General features: G+C 40.0%; 1 protein-coding gene across 1 annotated transcript in view; it reads left to right on the top strand.

Moving 5' to 3' along the window:
* The window catches only part of AVL9 (AVL9 cell migration associated), a 69,598-nt gene that overhangs the window by 35,068 nt on the left and 14,093 nt on the right, over positions 1-20,437 (top strand). The window contains exons 4-11 of the mRNA XM_084621349.1: positions 3,095-3,166; positions 4,603-4,692; positions 5,097-5,163; positions 5,941-5,981; positions 7,199-7,237; positions 10,564-10,633; positions 11,523-12,070; positions 19,067-19,201. Of these exons, the coding sequence (XP_084477475.1) occupies positions 3,095-3,166; positions 4,603-4,692; positions 5,097-5,163; positions 5,941-5,981; positions 7,199-7,237; positions 10,564-10,633; positions 11,523-12,070; positions 19,067-19,201 (1,062 nt within the window). The remainder of the gene's footprint in view (positions 1-3,094; positions 3,167-4,602; positions 4,693-5,096; positions 5,164-5,940; positions 5,982-7,198; positions 7,238-10,563; positions 10,634-11,522; positions 12,071-19,066; positions 19,202-20,437) is intronic.

Raw genomic sequence — 20,437 nt, 5'->3', positions numbered from 1 at the left:
GACGCATTGGGAGCTTAACCCAGAATTCCAATGGGCAGTGGAGACTGCGGGAACTGTGGGATAGCTACCCACAGTGCACCGCTCCGTAAATCGATGCTAGCCATGGTATTGAGGACGCACTCCGCCGACTTAATGCTCTTAGTGGGGACGTACACAATCGACTGTATAAAATCGATTTCTAAAAATTGATTTCTATAAAATCGACCTAATTTCGTAGTGTAGACATTCCCTATGATTTTGTTTGCAACTACTGTCTGTGCAGTGAGTTAAGAACAACTGTGACCAATTGTTCTGACTATTTGTAGTGTTGTAAAGCATATTGCCTTAAGGTCTGATACTGCACCATTGAAGTCGATGGAATTTTCAGTGGCAGCAACATGGGGGGAGGGCCATAGACAGCAATGAACTAGGCGGAGTGGCATGCTGTCTATGTATGCAGCACATGCATTGCATGCCTCAGAATTCACAAAAAATGTTTTATTCTACAAGCATATGAAAGCCTTGTATGTAATTAGTCTGTTCATGTTGGCTGTTGTCTTGTTTTGCTGGCAAGGCGTGCAGTGCTCCGAGTTACATCACATTGCCTAGGCAACCTGACTGTAGGCAGCTGACTTCCTGACCAGCTGTGCACTGGAAAAATTAGCTTAGGCATGCAAGTGTAGAATTGTGTCATCTGTGATTGAACAGAGCTAGCAATGTTAACTCCTCATCAGGATGGAAAGTTTTGTGCCAAATTTGTTCAATAATTCATTTAGTGCAATAGACTACAACAGAAACACACATTATAAATAATGGAAGCCCAAACCAAAATTGCAATTAGTGATCTGAAACTGTATTTCTGTGAAGCTGTGTATAATTGTGAATGGATCTGTGAGTGTGTGAAAACAAACAAGCTATACTACTGACCCTGTCTACTTTTCATCAATGAAAAGAATGTATGGAACAAGGCAGGATACAACAACCTAAAGAACCATTATAGAGCTTGTGGTTGTCACTAGTAGCCAGCAACACCTATACAGGATGTATACAGTTACGAACATTTGGACAAGCTTGCACTGATCTTCAGTTAGATGAGCTGTGGAGAAGTGCTGTGAGACAGCCTGATTCTGACAGTCTTTTTATTGTGTTATTTGCAAAGACTAATTTGTGTTTTATGTAACCTCATAGAACAAGAGCTTGTGTTTTTTAGGGATAACTAAACGGATGACTCCCTGAATCATAGCAATTATGTAGAAGCCTTAGAATTAGTCAGGGAGTTAGATCCTTTACTCAAGAAGCATTTGGAAACCATCTACTTTATTTTCTGGAACATTGAACAATTCAGAATAACCTCATCAAAGCAGTAAGTAATACCCAACTTAATGCCATTGCCAAAGAAATTGAGGAAACACCATTTGTTGCTATTTTACTTGATGGAACGTCAGATAGTCCCAATAAGTCCAGCTTTTGACTGTACTGCATTATGTGACCAAGAATAGTGATGTTACGGAACACTTTGTTGCTCTTAATGACATTAGTAACAATCAAACTGCAGCTGACTTTGCCAGCATGTTGAAACTGTGTGCCAGAAGTCTAAATTTGTTGACAAGGTTTGTAGCTCCGACATATGGCAGTGCAGCAGTAATGGCAGGTGACATAGGTAGGCCTCAGAAACGTGCTCATGAAAAGTTTCTTTGTGCACTTTTTGTTCATTGCTATGTCTGTGTTTTTTAAATCTTGTCCTCAATTTTGCAGCAAACAGTAGCAGACTGATTTTCTTCAAAAATTTAGAAGGAATATCTAGTTTTTTTCCTCTCAATCTTCAAAGGACTGAACTTCTTGGAAACCTAGTTAAACAGAGACAGCCTTCTGTTTGTACCACAAGGTGGAATTTTCATTCAAGGCTTGTACAAACTGTAAAATGGGCAGAGACGCTCTGACCGAACTCTTCAAAAGTGTGGTGCAGAATCCAGTAGCTTGGGATGATCAGTCTTTTCACTCAGCCATGGGTTTGCTTGATAATTTTCAGTTTGTGTTTCTCCTTTGCCTCTACAACAACGTTTGAAGTGACAGAAGTGATGTTTCATGTTCTTCAAACCAAGATGTATGATATTGGGTTTTGTATTCAGCAGACTCCCGAGATGGTCAAGCCTATTAGTCGAAAGCAACAAATTTTTGATGAGTTTTGGAAAGAGGTGTCAGAGTTAGGTGCATGTGAACCTTGAGGGGAAAAAAGAGCAAGTGAAGGCCAAGCAATGTATAAATGTCTCTTCTTTGAGGTTGTTGACAATGTCAGATAATAGTTATTGGTACAATTTGAAAGTGTAGAGAAACTTTAATTTGTACAGTTGCTGAATCCAAAACAATTCAAGGAGTTCCAGACACATTTTCTGGTTAATGCTCTCGAATCTCTGGAAGAAGCATCTTATCCAAATATTTTTTACATTAGTAGATTGTATTCCAAGCTGTGTACAAATGAGAACAGTGGCAAGAGAAAGGTACATTTGACTTGTATAGAACTATTCATATGCTGGATTTACAAATTTGCTTCTCTAAGGTCAAAAAATTGGCTACCTTAATTCTGATTATTCCCTACTCTGCAGCCACAGTGGAAAGGTCTTTTTTCAACTTTAAAACGCATTTAGACATTCACATAGAACACCCAGAGTGGCAAACACCTGTCCAGCTTGGTTTCACTGACCATCGAAAAGGAACTGCTTAGGTACTTGTGCAGCTTACTAGATTTTTATGACTTTGTCACTGAGGAGTTTCTTACAAAAGATAGAAGAATGGATTTTTGATTTCAGTAGGAATGTTAGATATGTATTAGTATAGTCTCAGGTTTCATTATATTTGGCTTACTAGTATTTGGCAAAAAAATGTATTTGGTTTATTAATCACAATCTGTACATTAGAAAAAAATCTTTTTTTCTGTCATCTAAAAAGTTGTTGCATACCTTATTAAAAATGTCATTTGTATGTCACTGGGTAGGCCCATTCTCAAATAGCACATTATGGGTTTTGTTTTCGATCAGTGGTGGTTTTCTGGTAACGGGCTTTAAAAATAATTTTAAAAATACATATATGTAAAAATATTGTAATACTTTTTTCTTAGGCACTGAAAGTGCGGCAAGCAGATGTCACCCGAGAAACAGTACAGAAAAGTGTTTGTGTTCTAAGTCAGCTGGTAAGAGAGTGACGAACAAATATTTAAACTTTTGTTTTTAAAGAATACACACAGAAAACAGGTTTGACAAATTTTTGTTTGGAAACTTTCATTATTTTAAATGTTCTTTGTTAGAAACACTTTAAAATGTAACAAAATGAGCACTGAAATCACAGCTATGTTAGAAGGTCAACGCACTCAAATTTTATTATAACTCCTTCAACTGGAGAGACAAGGTGAGTGAGGTAATATCTTTTGTTGGACCAACTTCTGTTGGTGAGGGAAACAAGCTTTTGAGCCACAGAGAGCTCTTCAGGTTTGGGAAAGGTACTCCCAGCTTTTGCTGTGACACTAGGAGTTCCTTCTCCAGACCTGAAGAAGAGCTCTGTGTGGCTCAAAAGCGTGTCTCTCTCACCAACAGAAGTTGGTCCAGTAAATGATATTACTTCATCCACCTTGTCTCTCCAACATCCTTGGGCTGACATGACTACAACACCACTGCATGAAAAAATGCATGTACTTTATCGTGAGTCTTGATATGATCTATTTGCATTTTTAATAATTGTTCCAGGAAGCCTGTCAGTAATTGTATATTCCATTCAGTGTATGTCCATGCTGCAATTGGAAGTGTGGTTGCAGCATGATTTGATGTATACATGCTAGCTTTAGACTTGCTACTATGACTAAAAATAGTGACACCATGATGGCACAGATTTCAGTGCAGGCTGTAGAAGCAAGCTGGGCACCCTGGGTATGTACTTACTTTGCTAGCCCATGCTACTATGTCTTCACCGCTAGCTAGATTTAAGATAGCATGGGTATGCCAGCCAATGCTGCAACCATACCTCCAACTGAAGTGTAGATATATCCATGGTGATGATACTTATGGTGGAGGGTGGGAGTTATACACTATAAAATTACTAGTTAAGTTATCAGATAATGAAAAACCTAACAATGGACAACTGTGAAATGAAGCTTCTTTCTAGGGTGAGTGTAGTATGTTATGTGGAATATGACGTGTCTTCAGAATACATTAGGTGTAGCTCTCAGTTATCTGGGAGTCTACATTGCGATGCAGGCTGCTTTTTACATTCAGACTATGCAACTACACTTTACAGGGAAAGAAGAGAATTCTTTATTGAGAGATGAATTCAACTGCATGAGCAAGACGAAGCAGGGAAGTTCCCGCTTATTCTGTCCCCACAACACTACTGGCAGGATATTGAGTGATAATGCACTATCTGCCAATGAAACACAAGATAAAATTGTTACCTAATTAAAATGCACAGTGAGGGCTTTTGTCTTTAAAAATTACACTTTCATCTATCTGTATTAGAACATAAAGACAGTTGGGGGATATGGAGGAAGGACACTGGAACTGGAAACGAGCAACAAACATGCTTTTTTCATCTGCCTTTTATTCATGACATAACATGTCCATTTCTCTGTCTCACAAGCCTTTGTATGGATTGCTTCAAGCAAAGCTACAGCTCATTACTCATGCCTATTTTGAAGAAAAAGACTTCTCACAAATTTCAATTCTTAAGGTAACTTTTCAATATATACTAATACAGTATAATGCCCCTTGTGTATGACTATAGATTTTAAGTTATAAACATTTTTAATCAATGTATTCTTATATGTATTGCATTTTTATAGGTGATACTTCTATTCAGCTATTTTAAATAATTACATGAAATAATATATTATCCTATTGTGAATCTGACAAAGGAACAGATTTCTGATTAGTAAAATATCTAGAAACAATATCTTCAATGACACCCTTAAAGTAACAACCCGGTTATAAGCAAAAATGTTCTTTGGTCTGTCCATCTCTTTGAAACAAATTTTATTTATTTATTCTGGTCCCTTGGGTAGCTTTTTAGAACAGGTGTTACTAATCGGATGTGGTATTCATATGCCATTAGTATTTTTTATTTAACTTCTACAGGAACTTTATGAGCATATGAATAGCTCTTTGGGCGGAACTACACTGGAGGGGTCACAAGTTTATCTTGGTAAGGGACGTTTTTACAAGCAATAATATATAATGTTATATCAGTCAAATCATTCCCTCTAAACTAGTTTGTTTATGTGCATTAAAATTTAGCACCATGGGTTTTTGTGCCTGCATGGGACTTTATTATTTTCCCTTTCATTTATGGAGTTAAATAATTTTCAGGTAAACTACCCTTTATCTGTTTTTCCATAATGTGGATCTCATTTTAGGTTGTAATCCATGATAGTTCAGTCATGCCTCTTGATATGATATACATTTAGTGAGTGAGCTGTTCAGCTCCTTCTGAAAACTATGCTTTTTTGAAAATTTTAATTGTGGAGGAAATTTTCAATGGCATAAATGGCAGTTAGGAACCCAGTTCCTCTTGACTTCCAAAGGGAGTTGAGCACCTAACTGCCCTTTATGCCTTGAAAAATCTCCCCATACATCCTTTGCTCCACATACCATAGGAAGAATTGTGATCTAGAAAGAGAAATAAAAGTTGTTGTTTAATCAAATGCTCCCATAGTGAAATGCTTTGGCTTCAGTATGACAATAAATAGCCATCTTCTGGAATGCAGAGTCTCCATCTTACTTTCAACTCTCATTCTTAGAAGGAAGGGAAGGTGGTTTGAATTCTTTTAATGAAATCACCAGCATGTTTTCCATGAGAATGGGAAAATATTGTGTGTCACTTTAGCTTATGTAATTTGGTCAATAGAAAAATGGGGGACAGGAAGATAGGAGTTGATACCCTTGCAATGCTTCACTAATGGATTTGTTCTCAATGTTTTAGGTCTGTCTCCTCGAGATCTTGTCCTTCAGTTTAGACACAAGGTACGCTTTCTTCATAGGCCTAATAAAGTACACCAGCAGCATGCTTTTTTTACATGGTAAAAATGTAGGTTGCATGATGAGCAACTGACAGCTAAGCGCGTGCACACACGCACACACACTTTTTCATATTTTGAGGTCCAGGCTCTCTGCTGTACCTAAGGGGTGCTGCTAAGGAGCTAGATACAGCCTCCTGGGACTTTCTGGCCTCAGATGCAGGTTGATGCAACCTGGGAGTTGTTGTTTGAGGGACCATATACCATCTGGAGATATGTTCCAGCCACTCACCCTTCCTGCCACTACACACTGCCCATATTTCCTTGCCAGGAGTTGTGGGGAAGGAGGTGTAGCAACCTGCTCTATTGGTCCTACCCTTGTTAGGGATTCTCTCCCTCCCCTACTAGAAGTATCTCCCGAACTAGAAGTAGGCAGGTTTGAAGTACTCTTCACTTTATGCATATATCACAAAAAAACACCCCACAAAAAAAACCCCCACATACACCAAGGAGTAGGAAATGGTGGTGCCATCCCACTTAAACCTGTTATCCCAGTGGTTAGAGGACTTACGTTGGATGTGGAAGACTCTGGTTCAAATCCCCACTCTGCCTGATAGGAGCAAGGTCTTGAACCTGGCTCTCCTACATCTTGGGCTGGTGCCCTAACTGCTGGACTATAGAGTCATTCTCATTCTCTCTATGGCTGAATGAATATTTTGTTGTTTTATGTGAAGTGGAACAACTTCAGTAGTAGAGATTGAGAGAAACTTGCCTCAGAATATACCATAGTGCAGTGGTTAGAGCACTCCTTCAGGAGGTGAAGAACTGGGTTTTATGTCCCTGTTTCTCTCAGGCAGAGGGGGATTTGAGACCAGGCCTTCCACCTCCTGGGTAAGTGCCCTAATCACTGGGCTACTGCATAAATTGTGGGAATTAGGAATGCTTAGAGCAGTGGTGGGCAACCTGTGGGCCGCATGTGCCCCATCAGGGTAATCTAATTGCAGGAAGCGAAACATTTTGCTGACGTTGACCATCCGCAGGCACGGCCCCCCGCACCTCCCAGTGGCTGTGGTTTGCCGTTCCCGGCCAATGAAATAGCTAAGGGAAACATTTTTAATGAAAGATGATCTTATGTGTATTACACACGTGTGCACACATGTAAATGTGTTTTTCCCCCCGTTTGTTAGTCACTCACCATGTTAATTTTCCCTTCTTATTTTGCAGATCTTAATTCTTTTTAAATTGATTCTTCTAGAGAAAAAGGTAGGGTCTGTGGGATGAAGGGGAGGATTGAAATGGAGATGTAATTGTTTATATGACTCTATAGAGTGTATGTTAGTGAAAGATAAACACTACACTAAATATGTCTGGAGTAAAACCCAATGCTCAAGTATATTTACATGCAGGTATAAATAAAACTGGAAAACTTTATCCCCTTGATTAACTGCTCTGTGTGTGTGCTGGTGTATAAATTCTTCTCACACACTATTAATTTTTTCCATTATTGACAGGTACTCTAGAGTAAAGGCAAGTAAGATTTGGTTTGCTTGGGTAGGGAAATTTTCGTAACAGTTTTTAATATCAGGACCTAAATAGTGCCCTCACCATTGCAGAGTGAAAATTCTTGGTGCGTAAGGTCCAGCAAAATAGAACTTGATTTAAACATAAAACAAATAGTAATATAAATACCAAAGGAAGCAAGCTTTAGATTTTTTCAAGTTTTAGATTTTTGTGAATTGTATGGATACTTATCTGAAATATATATTTAGTATCCAAACTCATGTCTCTCTAGTCATGTTAACTTTGATTCACAGTCAATAAAAATAAATATTAAAATAAATAAGTCATCCTAACTTAAATCCACAGAGAAGTGTAAGTCTCAATTATATTTTTCTTCAGGCTGTCTTACTGCCTAAAAGAGGTTCTGTCTTGGCAATTTAAGAGGAATCTGGAACATGTACAAACAGATAAGAAATAGAAACAAAAGAGTACCAATTTGTAAATTCAAATGTTGGGTCAAGATCTTTCAGTAAAGTGACTGAATATCAGCTCACAAATACGTGACCACAGGGATCCTTTTTTCCTACAATGTTTTTTTTTCATGTTAAAAGTAAACATCTTACTTTGCTCCCCCAGTGAATAAGCTAAATTATAAGAGTTCATCTCCTTGACAGAAATGACTTGTAGTTGCCTTTATAGGACAACTACAAAAAAATCATTCATTGAAGGGCAGGAAGTAATATCAACAAATCAGATGTGAGCACAGTTTTTATCAAGGTTGCACAAAATAACTGAGATGTCAAGAAATGCGTATATTAAGATTGCATGCACAACCTTAACTCTGCCCTATATGCATTGTGATAGCTTATAATTACTCAGATATAATACCACATTTTTTCTACATCCTCAAGCCTTTTCTGTACAAAGAGCGTGCTATTTTCTCTAAATCAATTTAAAAAATTGATCTAGTCAAATCAGCTCAAATCTCTAATGTAGATACACTTAAACCAGTTTAACCCTTGCTTATATAGATTTTTGCTTCAGTTGGTAACTTAATGACTCAAGGTCAACCAATATAAGCAAGGATAAAACTGGTTTAAGTGTCTGTTTTGGAGCTTTGCCACCATTTTAACTAGATTTATTTTGAGTAATTTAAAGTTGTAGAAAAAGTATTTTGGGAAACACGAAAGCGTAATTAGACAGGAAATGCCTTCATAGAAGTGGGTAAAACTAAGATTTGATGTGCAACCTTAACTGGAGCATTTTATACTATTTTTTTTCATTGCTTAGCCTTGTTACTTTAACATTCTTTCAATGTAGTTTTTTAAATAGATATTTCTAGTTTTAAAATAACTAACTGCTTAAGAACATGAGAATTAGTGGCCATATGTGATGTTTGGGTGTTTTAAGCAATTCAGGCCCAAACCCTGCAATTGGATTCAGTAGCATAGATTCCTTTGTCCAAGTGAAGCCCCACTGCTTTCCTCTGGGCTATGTAAAGGCAAAGGCATGTGCCCTACCAGGCCTGATTGCATGATCAAGATACCAGTGTCTCATTGTCTACTTTTTCATTTGCCAAAGCTGACGTGTTGAGTTTAATTCCAAAAATGTGAGTAGCAGTGCCACATGGTAATCTTAGCAACAGTCTCAGAGTACACCAAAAAGCCTGTCAGTTTAAAATTACATATATAAACTCCTACATTTATTGTGTGTTATAAAACATTTAGTTTCAGTAATCTCAGTGTAATGATGGGGTGGGGTTTGTTTCACTTTCCACATTTACACTGGTCTGTTGAACAGTTTCCCAAATATTTCAAAAGTCTACTACAAATATGTTAAACATTAGAATTAAAAATAATTGTTTCACTTTACATTGGTACAAGAAATGTTTTAGAAACTGCCTTGCCTATTTGATTTAAAAACTGATTATGGTAGCATTTCATAATTACAGCTAAACATTGTAGTTACATTAGTACTGAGCTATCATTCCATTCTGAAGGTGTACAGACCACAAGAGACACATTCACAGGAAAAGTGGAGAGAAAAGCTTTCCCAGGCATGCTCAAATGACTCAAACACATGAGTCTAGTCTGAAAAAGCTGGACATCTATTGAATAATGTGAGAATTCTTTCTGAATTTAGAAGTAGAAAGTGAACCATGGCATCTTCAAAAAGAGAGAGCGAGCACACTGTTTTCCTGTACTGCTTCTGAACAGCTGCTAAGGTTCCAGAATAGTTGTGGGGAAACCTGTACAGTCAAAGACCTTAAACATACTAAGCCAGTATGCCCAATAATGCCACCCATTCTTGATCAGAAAGATGCCTTTTGTTCTGTGGCTCAACTCCCATTAATCCATGGGTTGATGCCTGTCCCACAGGTAGGAGGAAGCGTGTCTCAAACTCCAACTACTGCTGGGTTGAGACACCATCTCCAGATGGTGGCCATTTGGATATTTATTTCCAGGATCACATTATTTGCTGGCTTGTTGCAGGGGGAAAGGGAGTCAATGTGCACCCAGACAAACTAAAGGAAAAAAAACACTAGAATTATGGAAAGCACTAATCTTAAATATATAATGTACCATGCCACAAACAAAACTTTGGACATGTGTGGGAAGAAGAGGTATTCCTTCACATGGATGGGTTTTTAAAACTGTTCTGACTGCCTGACTAGGGCAGTTCTCCAGTCAGCTAAAGGCAATGTGGTATCACTCCCACTTTTCAACAGTGAGCATCAGCAAGGACCAGATTGATTGATTGAATTGCAAAAATGACCTTCAGCCATCATTAAGATTGTAGCTAGTCATTCTCACCACCTCTGAAACTGATCCAACCAACCAGTATAAGATTGAATCATCCAAGTATAGTAAATGCCTGGTTATGCCTTCTCTTTAAATATTTATCTGAATAAAAATGTTATGGGGACTTTTATCGAAGTGAAATTCTCCATGAACTGATTTTTTAAATTTTTTTTAGATAGATAGATATGGGTATTAGATGTCCTCAGATTCTCTTGTTTGTTTTTCTGTTTGTTTTTCTCTCTGACTTAAGCTGTCATTTTAATTTGCCCTTCATCCCCCTCCCCACAGGTGTTGTTTTATATTTCTCCAGTAAATAGACTGGTGGGAGCACTGATGACTGTCTTGTCTCTCTTTCCTGGTAAGTAAAAGCAGGTTTCGGCTATTTCTTGCTTGTGTAATTTCTGTTCATAACTGAAACTGACAGTGATATATTTGGGGCAGGGGGAACTTATGTGATACGGGGGCTGTGTTGGTATATTGCCAGAGTACAATAGCCACAGTGAATTCACACACAAAGCTACATAATATTTTTATGAAGCACACATGCGCACAACCTGATAACACTTGATACTTATGGAGTGCTCCTTACTGTAGTAATAAGAAACTAAGTCTATTTTATCTCTGCGGGCTGCATATTGGGCACCCTCGATATATCTGTGAATAAGAAGTCATTGGTTCTGTGTTCCTGACCAAATGTTTATCAAAGTTTTCAATAACACTTGCCAAGACAGAAGGTCAGTACTGATCCATTTGGGCCAAAGTCATAGGTGCCGACTCCCTGGGTGCTCCACGCTGGAGCACCTATGGGAAAAAATGGTAGGTGCTGAGTACCCACCGGCAGTTTCCCTCCCTCCCCCCAGCACCTCCCACCCGCCACGATCAGCTGTTCCGCAGCGTGCAGGAGGCTCTGGGGTGGCGGGGGAGGAGCGAAGTTGGGGTGTGCCCAGGGGCGGGGGTGGAATGAGGCAGAGCAGGGGCGGGAAGAGGCAGGGCAGGTGTGGGGCCTTTGGGAAAGGGGTGAAGTGGGGTCAGGGTCTGGGGCAGAGTGGGGTCAAGCAGCCCCCAGCACATTAGAAATTTGGTGCCTCTGGCAGAAGTGAACTGGATTTTTAAAGTGGCAACGAAAATGCATGACAGTTTTTTTTTTTTTAAATATATATATATACTAAAAAGCATTTCCTACTTTGCTATTATCAAAAATCACTAAAATCTTTGGTGAGATGATATTGTGTGTGTTTGTCCTCCAGGTATGATTGAACATGGTCTTACTGACAGTTCACAGTACAGACCAAGAAAGAGTGTATCAGAGGATACTGGCTTGCGGGAAGTTACACCCCCTTTAGATGATTATGTTTCTGTGTCTGCTGCTGACATTTCAAATACAAACTCAGGAATGGGTGAGGAAGGCAGGAAGCTATCAGGAAACCATGTGCGGGAGGCTCAGAAAACAGATGTGCCTTTATCCCATTCTGAAAAGAATTGCAATGGATCACAGTCCTCCAATGGCACGGGACAACATTTGAAACCTCCTTCACGCACTTCTCCAGAGTCTTCTGAAAGCGACTGGGAGACCTTGGATCCTAGTATTTTGGATGATCCCAACTTGAAAGAAGGAGAACATGAAAATATGACATCAGAACAGACTGAAATCCTTTCAAAGGAATGCATAACATCGGAAAGCCCTCCAATTACTGTGCAACCTCAGGCTAAAACAGGACATGTGGTTCTTGTTCCAGGACTGATATCAGGGTTGGAGGAGGACCAGTATGGCATGCCATTGGCTATTTTTACTAAGGTAAACATTTTGATAATTATACTTAGTAAATATTTACCAACACTTTCAGGCCTAAGTTTTCAAAAGTGACTAGCAATTTTGGGTGCCCAACTTGAAGCCTGTTTAAAGTACTGCTCCATATTCAAGTGGAGGCTCTAACAAGTGACTTTATGTTTGTATAGTAAAAAAAAAACCACTTTCCTGGATGTATTTTCCACCCCACATGCATATGCACTACTTCTCATGATTTATGACTGTTCAGCACAGCTGAAATTGGAGATACTATAGTTATGTGCATAGACGGGAAAGGGTAGGAGGGTAGAAGGAGTGTGTCTGAGCATTAGGTGAGTCTGACCTTAGTTTTGAATCTCAGGATACTCGGCATGTCTATTTAAAAAGGCTCGTCATATAATAGGACACTGATCTGCCATGACCACTTTTGCCTGATTTCTGAATCTTGGAAATGAATAATGTGAACACAAACTCATATTTTAGCATCATCCTTTGCAGCTATACTCTGAAATTCTCTGCATGTTGATAGAGCCTTGAGATGAGTTATGTCAGATATCTAAAGGTTTTTTGTTTTTTTTTAATATTTCGTGAATGTAGATGGGAAGTCATGGTAAATATCCAGTCCTTAAAAATGGCTTTTGTGATGGGAGTTGGGACTGATGTTGATGACATTATATCAATGGCTTTTTAGGGACTAGTGGAACTGTTTAGAATATCTTAAACTGGTAGTCATAGAATTAGAAGTTGATTTTATTAAACTATGTTCTCAGTGTTCTGATCCCATTGGATCGTAACTTATATTAGTAACTTATATGAGAAGCAACATGTTAAATTGTCCAAAGCTAACAGCTGAAATGCAACCTTCTCTGTGCTGCCATAACTCATAATAAGAAAAAGCTCTTTATCAGTGATCCACAATTAGGTGCTTGACCAAAACAAAAGTGTCAACCTTCAATGCTGGCTCTACAGACGACCAGAGATGCAAATTACACAGCCAAAGATTTGCCACAGAAAACTCAGTCTTTGATGTTCCGGAGTTAAAATTTAAGGAATGTCAATACAAGTGACCTGAAGCTGCAATCATGCCAACTAACATAGATATATAAAGGTCCTATGAAATGACAGCCAAATGCAAAGAGACAAGGTGGGTGAGAAAATATCTTTTATTGCACCAACTTCTGATGGCAAGCGAGACAAGCTGTCAAGCTTACACACAGCTCTTCTTCAGGTCTGGGAAACTTACTCAGAGGGCAGGTTTACACTTAAAAGGTTGCATCGGCGCAGCTGCACTGCTGTAGCCCTTTAATGAAGATGCTGTATACCGACAGCAAAGAGCTCCCCCCGTCAGCATAGTTCAGGGGTTCTCAGACTGGGAGTCGGGACCCCCCAAGGCCTTGTGAGGTTATTACATGGGGGATCACAAGCTGTCAACCTCCACCCCAAACCCCACTTGCCTCCAGCATTTATAATGGTGTTAAATATATTAAAAAGTGTGTTTAGTTTATTAGGTGGGTTGCACTCAGAGGCTTGCTGTGTGAAAGGGGTCACCACTAAAAAAAGTTTGAGACCCACTGGCATAGTTAATCCATCTCCCTGAGAGGCGGTAGCTATGTCGATGGGAGAAGCTCCCTTACCGACATAACGCTGTCTGCACTGGGGGTTAGGTCAGTATAGCTACGCCACTCAGGGATGTGGATTTTTCACACCCCTGTTTGATGTAGTTATACCAATGCAAGTCTGTAGTGTAGACCAGACCACAGTGTCGCAGCTAAATACAAGATGGAACAGATTGTTTATCATAAGTATTTAACACATATTTCAAGGAACCGTGAAGAGGCCCATTAACACCCCTCCAGTCATTGGGAGGAAAGGAAGGGAATGGCGGGAATGTAGCTGTGGAGGGATTATTAGTGGGTTAAGGATTGTTGTAATAAGCCATAAATTCAGTGTCTCTATTCAGTCCTTGATTTTTAGTGTCTAGCAAAGTTATGAATTTAAGCACCTATGCTTGTCTTTTAAAGTGTTGTGCAAGTTATCTTTGAGGATGAGGACTGAGAGGTCAGATATAGAGTGATCGCTTTGTGAAAAGAGTTCACCAGCAGGTGATGTGGTGTTTTTGTCTTTTACCATTTTCCTGTGAGAGTTCATTCGAGAGCTTAGTGATTGTCTGGTTTCACCCACATAGTTATTTTTATTGGGGCATTTAGTGCACTGGATGAGGTACACCACATGTTTTGAAAAGCATGTGTAGGACCCAAAGATCTTGAAAGGTGTGTTGTGGGGGGTGTTGATCAGTTGGTGTGTCCTGGTCTGTGAGCAGTTTGCTTCTGATGATCACAAGAGGGAGAGGTTGGGGGGTTGTTTGTTTGAAGGCCAGAAGAGAGGGCAGGAAGGATTTTTTCCAGCCTGGAGTCCCCATTAAGTATGGGTTGTAGTTGTTTGAAACCCCGTATGGGTTCCAATGTGGGGGGTGGTAGGTGACAACTAGGGGTGTGTGGTCAGAGAGCTGGTTTTATTTCTGTATTGAAACAGGTTCTCTCGGGGTATTTGGGTGACCTGTTCCATGATGTGATCTACTTTTCTGGTGGAATGTCATTGTTCTGTGAAGGCGATTTTGTGTGTGTTAAGGTGTATATCCCAGACATTCTCTTTGGAGCATGTTCTGTGGTATCTGAGTGCCCAGCTGTAGATAACAGATTTCTGTGTGGGGGGTGTTTACTGGATCTGTGAAGGTAGTTGTGGTGATCCGTGGGTTTCTTGTACAGACTTGTAGAGGGTTCCATTGTTGAAGCTGATTGTGGTGTCCAGGAAGTCGATGCTGGTATGGGAGCATTCCAGAGAGAGTTTAATGGACAGGTTGTGATTGTGAAAGTTGTGGTAAAAATCTGAGTGAGTTTTCATTGTCTGTCCGGAGGATGAAAATATCATTGATGTATCTCAGGTATATCATTGGTTTAATGATAGACAAATGATATATCTAGGATACATCGATGATATTTTCATCCTCTGGACAGATGACTGAATAAAATGGTAAAGGACAAAAATACCACATCAGCTGTGGGTTAACACTTTTCACAAAGCGATCCCGCTATATCTGATCTATCAGTCCCCATCCTCAAAGGAAACAAGCACAACACCTTCAAAAGACACTGGATTTATAGTTTATTACAAAAATCTATAACCCACTAATAATCCCCTGCCAACTGCTTTCCTCCCTGTGACAGGAGGGGTGTTAACAGGCCACTTCATCTTGAATGGTCCCTTGAAATATATGTTAACTACTTATGCTAAACAATCTGTTCCATCTTGTGTTTAGCTGTGATACTCTGAGTAAATTTCCCAGTCCAGAAGAAGAGCTCTGTGTAAGCTCGAAAGCTTGTCTGTCACCACCAGAAGTTGGACCACTTAAAGATATTACCTCACCCACTTTCTGTCTCTAATATCCTGAGCTGACACGGCTACAACAACAGCTTTGAGCAGGGGGTTGGACTAGATGACCTCCTGAGGTCCCTTCCAACTCTGATATTCTATAATTCTAACGATGCATACAAGCAAATGCAAATTCATGTTTACCAGTTCAATTAGAAATACCAGTTTAAAGGGGGAAATCAGTGTTTTTTTCATTTGGTAAAAGGACAAAACACTAATGGGGGAAAAAAATCTTGAAGATTTTAAGATGGGTTTTAAAATGGAGAACTAAACAATTTAAATGTAAAAAGAAAAGGAGTACCTGTGGCACCTTAGAGACTAAACAATTTATTTGAGCATAAGCTTTCGTGAGCCACAGCTCATTTCATCAGATGCATACTGTGGAAAGTGTAGAAGATCTTTTTATACACACAAAGCATGAAAAAATACCTCCCCCCACCCCACTCTCCTGCTGGTAATAGCTTATCTAAAGTGACCACTCTCCTTACAATGTGTATGATAATCAAGGTGGGCCATTTCCAGCACAAATCCAGGGTTTAACAAGAACGTCTGGGGGGAGGGGGGGATAGGAAAAAACAAGGGGAAAAGGGGAAATAGGTTACCTTGCATAATGACTTAGCCACTCCCAGTCTCTATTCAAACCTAAGTTAATTGTATCCAATTTGCAAATGAATTCCAATTCAGCAGTCTCTTGCTGGAACCTGGATTTGTGCTGGAAATGGCCCAACTTGATTATCATACACATTGTAAGGAGAGTGATCGCTTTAGATAAGCTATTACCAGCAGGAGAGTGGGGTGGGGGGAGGTATTTTTTCATGCTTTGTGTGTATAAAAAGATCTTCTACACTTTCCACAGTATGCGTCCGATGAAGTGAGCTGTGGCTCATGAAAGCTTATGCTCAAATAAATTGGTTAGTCTCTAAGGTGCCACAAGTCCTCCTTTTCTTTTTGCGAATACAGACTAACACGGCTGCTACTCTGAAACCTGTAATTTAAATGTAGCTGACAGTATGGTTTTTAATGTTTACCTTCCATCCTACGAAGGCACTCTCTCATTCAAGTTTAACTAATGAAATCAAAGCAGAGGACTGGAAATTTCAGATATATCAATTTCTAGTGATGAGCATCCTTCAATAACGTCTAGAGCAGGGTGGGCAAACTACGGCCCACGGGCTGGGTTCAGCCCATCAGGGCTTTGGATCCAACCTGTGGGATTGCTGCTCCCAGAAGTGGCTGGCACCACGTCCCTGCAGCGCCTCGGGGACGGGAGGGGGCAGAGGGCTATGCACGCTGCCCTCGCCTGCAGGCACCGCCCCTGCAGCTCCCATGGCTGGGAACGGAAAACTGCGGCCAATGGGAGCTCTGGGGGAGGTACCCACAGGTGAGGGCAGTAAGGGCCTCAGGGATGTGGTGCCGGCCGCTTTTGAGAGCGGTGCAAGGCCCAGGCAGGCAGGCAGGCAAGGAGCCTGCCCTGGCCCCAGTGTGTGCTGCTGCCACCCTGGAGCCGCTCCACATAAGTGGCACCGGGTCGGAGCCCGCACCCCAACTCCCTGCCCTGAGACCCCTGCCTGCACACCTGCCCTGAGCTCCCTGCCGCACCCTGCACTCCTCCTGCACCCCAACCTCCTGCCCTCAGCCTCCTCCCTACACCCCTGCCCTGAGCCCTTTCCCGCACTCTGCACCCATCCTGCACCCAATCCCCTTCCCTGAGCCCCCTTGTACACCCCACATTCCTCCTCTACCCCAGCCCCTTGCCCTGAGCCCCTTCCTGCACACTGCACTTCCTCCCGCACCCCCAACCCCAGCCCTACATTCATGGCCCTGCATGCAATTTCCCCATCCAGATGTGGCCCTTGGGCCAAAAAGTTTGCCCACCCGTGTTCTAGATTGTCTACTCTCAGCAAACAATTTAATTTAACATGAAACTGAACTCCATTTTAGATCTGGCAATTTTTAAATCATGAATGGATATTTTTCTAAAAGATATACTCTAATACAAGGAAATCTTATGTCCTGTGTTATACAGGCAGTCAGACTAGATGATCACAGTGGTCCCTTCTGGCCTTATAATCAGCGAATCTCTTTTGATAGGATTATTTACAAGTTTGTTTTCTTGTTTTTGTTTGTTCGTTCCATACTATGGAAAGAAAGTTTAGTCCACCAGACCAAACTTGGATGAATGAGATTGTGCCGAAAGGTCATGAACTGGCTTAATTGGTAATGCATTTCCTAGTATAAAAGAGCACAAAACCACAAGGAAAAAACAGGTTATGGATTTTTGTTACTAATTTTAGTGCCAGCTATATAAGGTCAGATGCTCATGTCATTTACACCAGTGTAAATCAGAAGTCGTCAGAGTTGCATGGTGAGTTTGGAATCAGGCCCTCTTTATTTTAAATGGCAAAGCATTTCTAAAATTTTACAACTCGTCTGGTGGTTAAAATTACATGACAATTAAATATTGCATTGTCAACTTCCTTAATATTATTTTTCCGGAAACCTAATACTCCAGGTTGGTCCTCTCTAACACAGGACTGTTATTCTCTGACAAAGACGGTTCTGTTATAGATGTTAGTATTTTTCATCTGGATAGCAACCCCCGTGTTTAATCTAGAAAAAAGGAGTAGTTGTATTCCTTTCCTCCCTGTGTTTCAAATTGCCATGTACTGCATGCTGATATACATTCACTCTTGTTGTTTTGTCCAATATGCCTGTCCTCCTTCTGCTAGTATTAGTGAATGAACTGGACGATGCTTTATGTAACTGAACAGCTGGAATTGGGCTAGTGTTTCAAGGGGTACATTGATTCTATTTTAAAATGAAAACTATAATGCTTCCAGCTGTATCACTAAAATGTGGGTGTAACCTACATCAAAGACTTAGACTTTCTTTAAATAGCAAATTTTCCTGGAAAGCATTGGTGTAATTAGTATCATAAGGACACAGTGGTTAAAAAGCACAGAGCATCGTCTTTTTCTCCTGCTGCTTTTTTTTTTTTTAAAAGCAGGCATGCACATGCTCACAAACAGTTATCCCTGGAGCCTGAAAGTCCCTGTCCCTGAAAAACGTGGTTAGCAACAGTGAAAGTCTTTTAACTGTCCTGGAAGTATACCTGAGTCCTGCCAGAAGAGAATGCTGTGGAAGAGAGGATAGTCTGCTGTCCGTTCAGTTTTTGTCCTCTTTACTGTGCATGCCAAGGACACGAGAACTGGATTGAGACCACCAAACTCATTTCACATTTGTCAACTCTGTTACCATCTGAAGGCTGTTGTGACTGGTTGAAATCCAGCCCACTAAGAGTGAAAGCCGCCATAAGCCGTTACCAAGTATACTCCATTTCTGTGAAACCTGGTTTGCTTAATGTAGCAAAGCAACATCAGATTCCAGTGGCAGTGTAGCTAGGAACATGGTGCAGAGCAATAACCAGGCTTGTTCTCTCTGTGTGGTGGTGGTGTTGCCTTTGTTTAGCTCTAGCTAGAACTGTGGAGGTGGGTAAGTACAGTAAGATTGGTTTTGCTGGGGATGTTTTGCCCTTCCCCTTTTCTTACTAATCATTTAACATTTCCATTATCTTAGGGTTACCTTTGCTTGCCATACATGGCACTGCAACAGCATCACCTCCTCTCTGATGTAACAGTTCGTGGCTTTGTTGCGGGAGCCACCAACATCCTGTTCCGTCAGCAGAAGCATCTAAGTGATGCAATTGTGGAAGTATGAATTCTCTTCTTAAAAACTTTTTAAACTGAAAAAGTGGTTGCCTTATGAACGTGTTTAAGTCAAAATAAGAGCCTTTGTTTACTAATGAAGTTGTTAAATACATTATTTTTATTATTTGTATTGTGTTGGTACCTAAGAGTTCCAGTTATGGACCAAAACACTACTGTCCTAGGCTCTGTACAAACACACAACAGAAAGATAGTTCCTGCTCCAAAAAACTTACCTGCACACTTTCTTTTAAAAGAGCTTTTGTCAGAAAACAATATGTACAAAAATATTCCTAAACTTCCAGTTAGGGTCACTGAAATTTTCTGTACTTTGTTTACAGTGGACAACTGAACAGGTTTTTATGATGTGTGTTCAGTTACCTATCTATGTCCTATGCTATGGGCTTGTCTTTCAAAGGAAATTGACCGAATCAACTGTGTGTCCACACAAAGAGCTATTCTGGAATAGCTATAGTGCTGTAAATTCACACCCTATCTTATTCCAGAACAACTTCACTCTGGAGACAAGCCCTTAAATACAATAGAGATGGAAAAGTCTCACACCTATGATGCTAGAATTCTATATACTTGCATTTATATAAGTTATTAAGCAGGAAACCTTAACTTCATTCACTTTCAAAAATATTAATAAGTTTCTGGTGTAATACATTATATCCAGTAATTACACTTTATAGAATATTTTTTAAAGCTCCATATGATTCCTTGTTAGTCATGGTTTATTTTTCTCATAGTGAACTTTCATGGCTGCCTAATAAGATCTTAAAAGTAAATGTTTATAATTGAGAAGCAGACACAGTTGTGATAACATAAATATGCTCTTCCTCAGATTTATTTACTTTATATTTAAGCAGCAATAAAAAATGCCCAAACAGAAAGCTGTAGATGCCCTAAGAATTAAGTTTACAATTGCATAATGATGACCACCCAACAACATTAAAAAATTATATGCAGGTAGCAAATTAACTCAGTCAGCCAATAAATCAAAGTCTCAGAAAATAGTCTCTAGGAACATACTCTCTAGGAATGTACCCAAAATCCTGACAAAGAGCTTCCGCAGGTTTTGCCAGGAAGTTCATCAAGTTCAGGCTACTTCAGACCATCATCTCATATCCTGAGAACAGTTGAAGCATAATTTGGTCATCAGTTTCTCCTTACCTTTGGTTGTGGTTATAGGTGCGGATGAATTACTCATTTGACCAAAAATAGTACAGGTTATGTATGC

Source organism: Lepidochelys olivacea (assembly GCF_965140295.1).
Source record: "Lepidochelys olivacea isolate rLepOli2 genome assembly, chromosome: 2".
In the NCBI taxonomy this organism is placed as follows: domain Eukaryota; kingdom Metazoa; phylum Chordata; order Testudines; family Cheloniidae; genus Lepidochelys; species Lepidochelys olivacea.
This window is presented reverse-complemented; position numbering and strand designations above follow the sequence as displayed.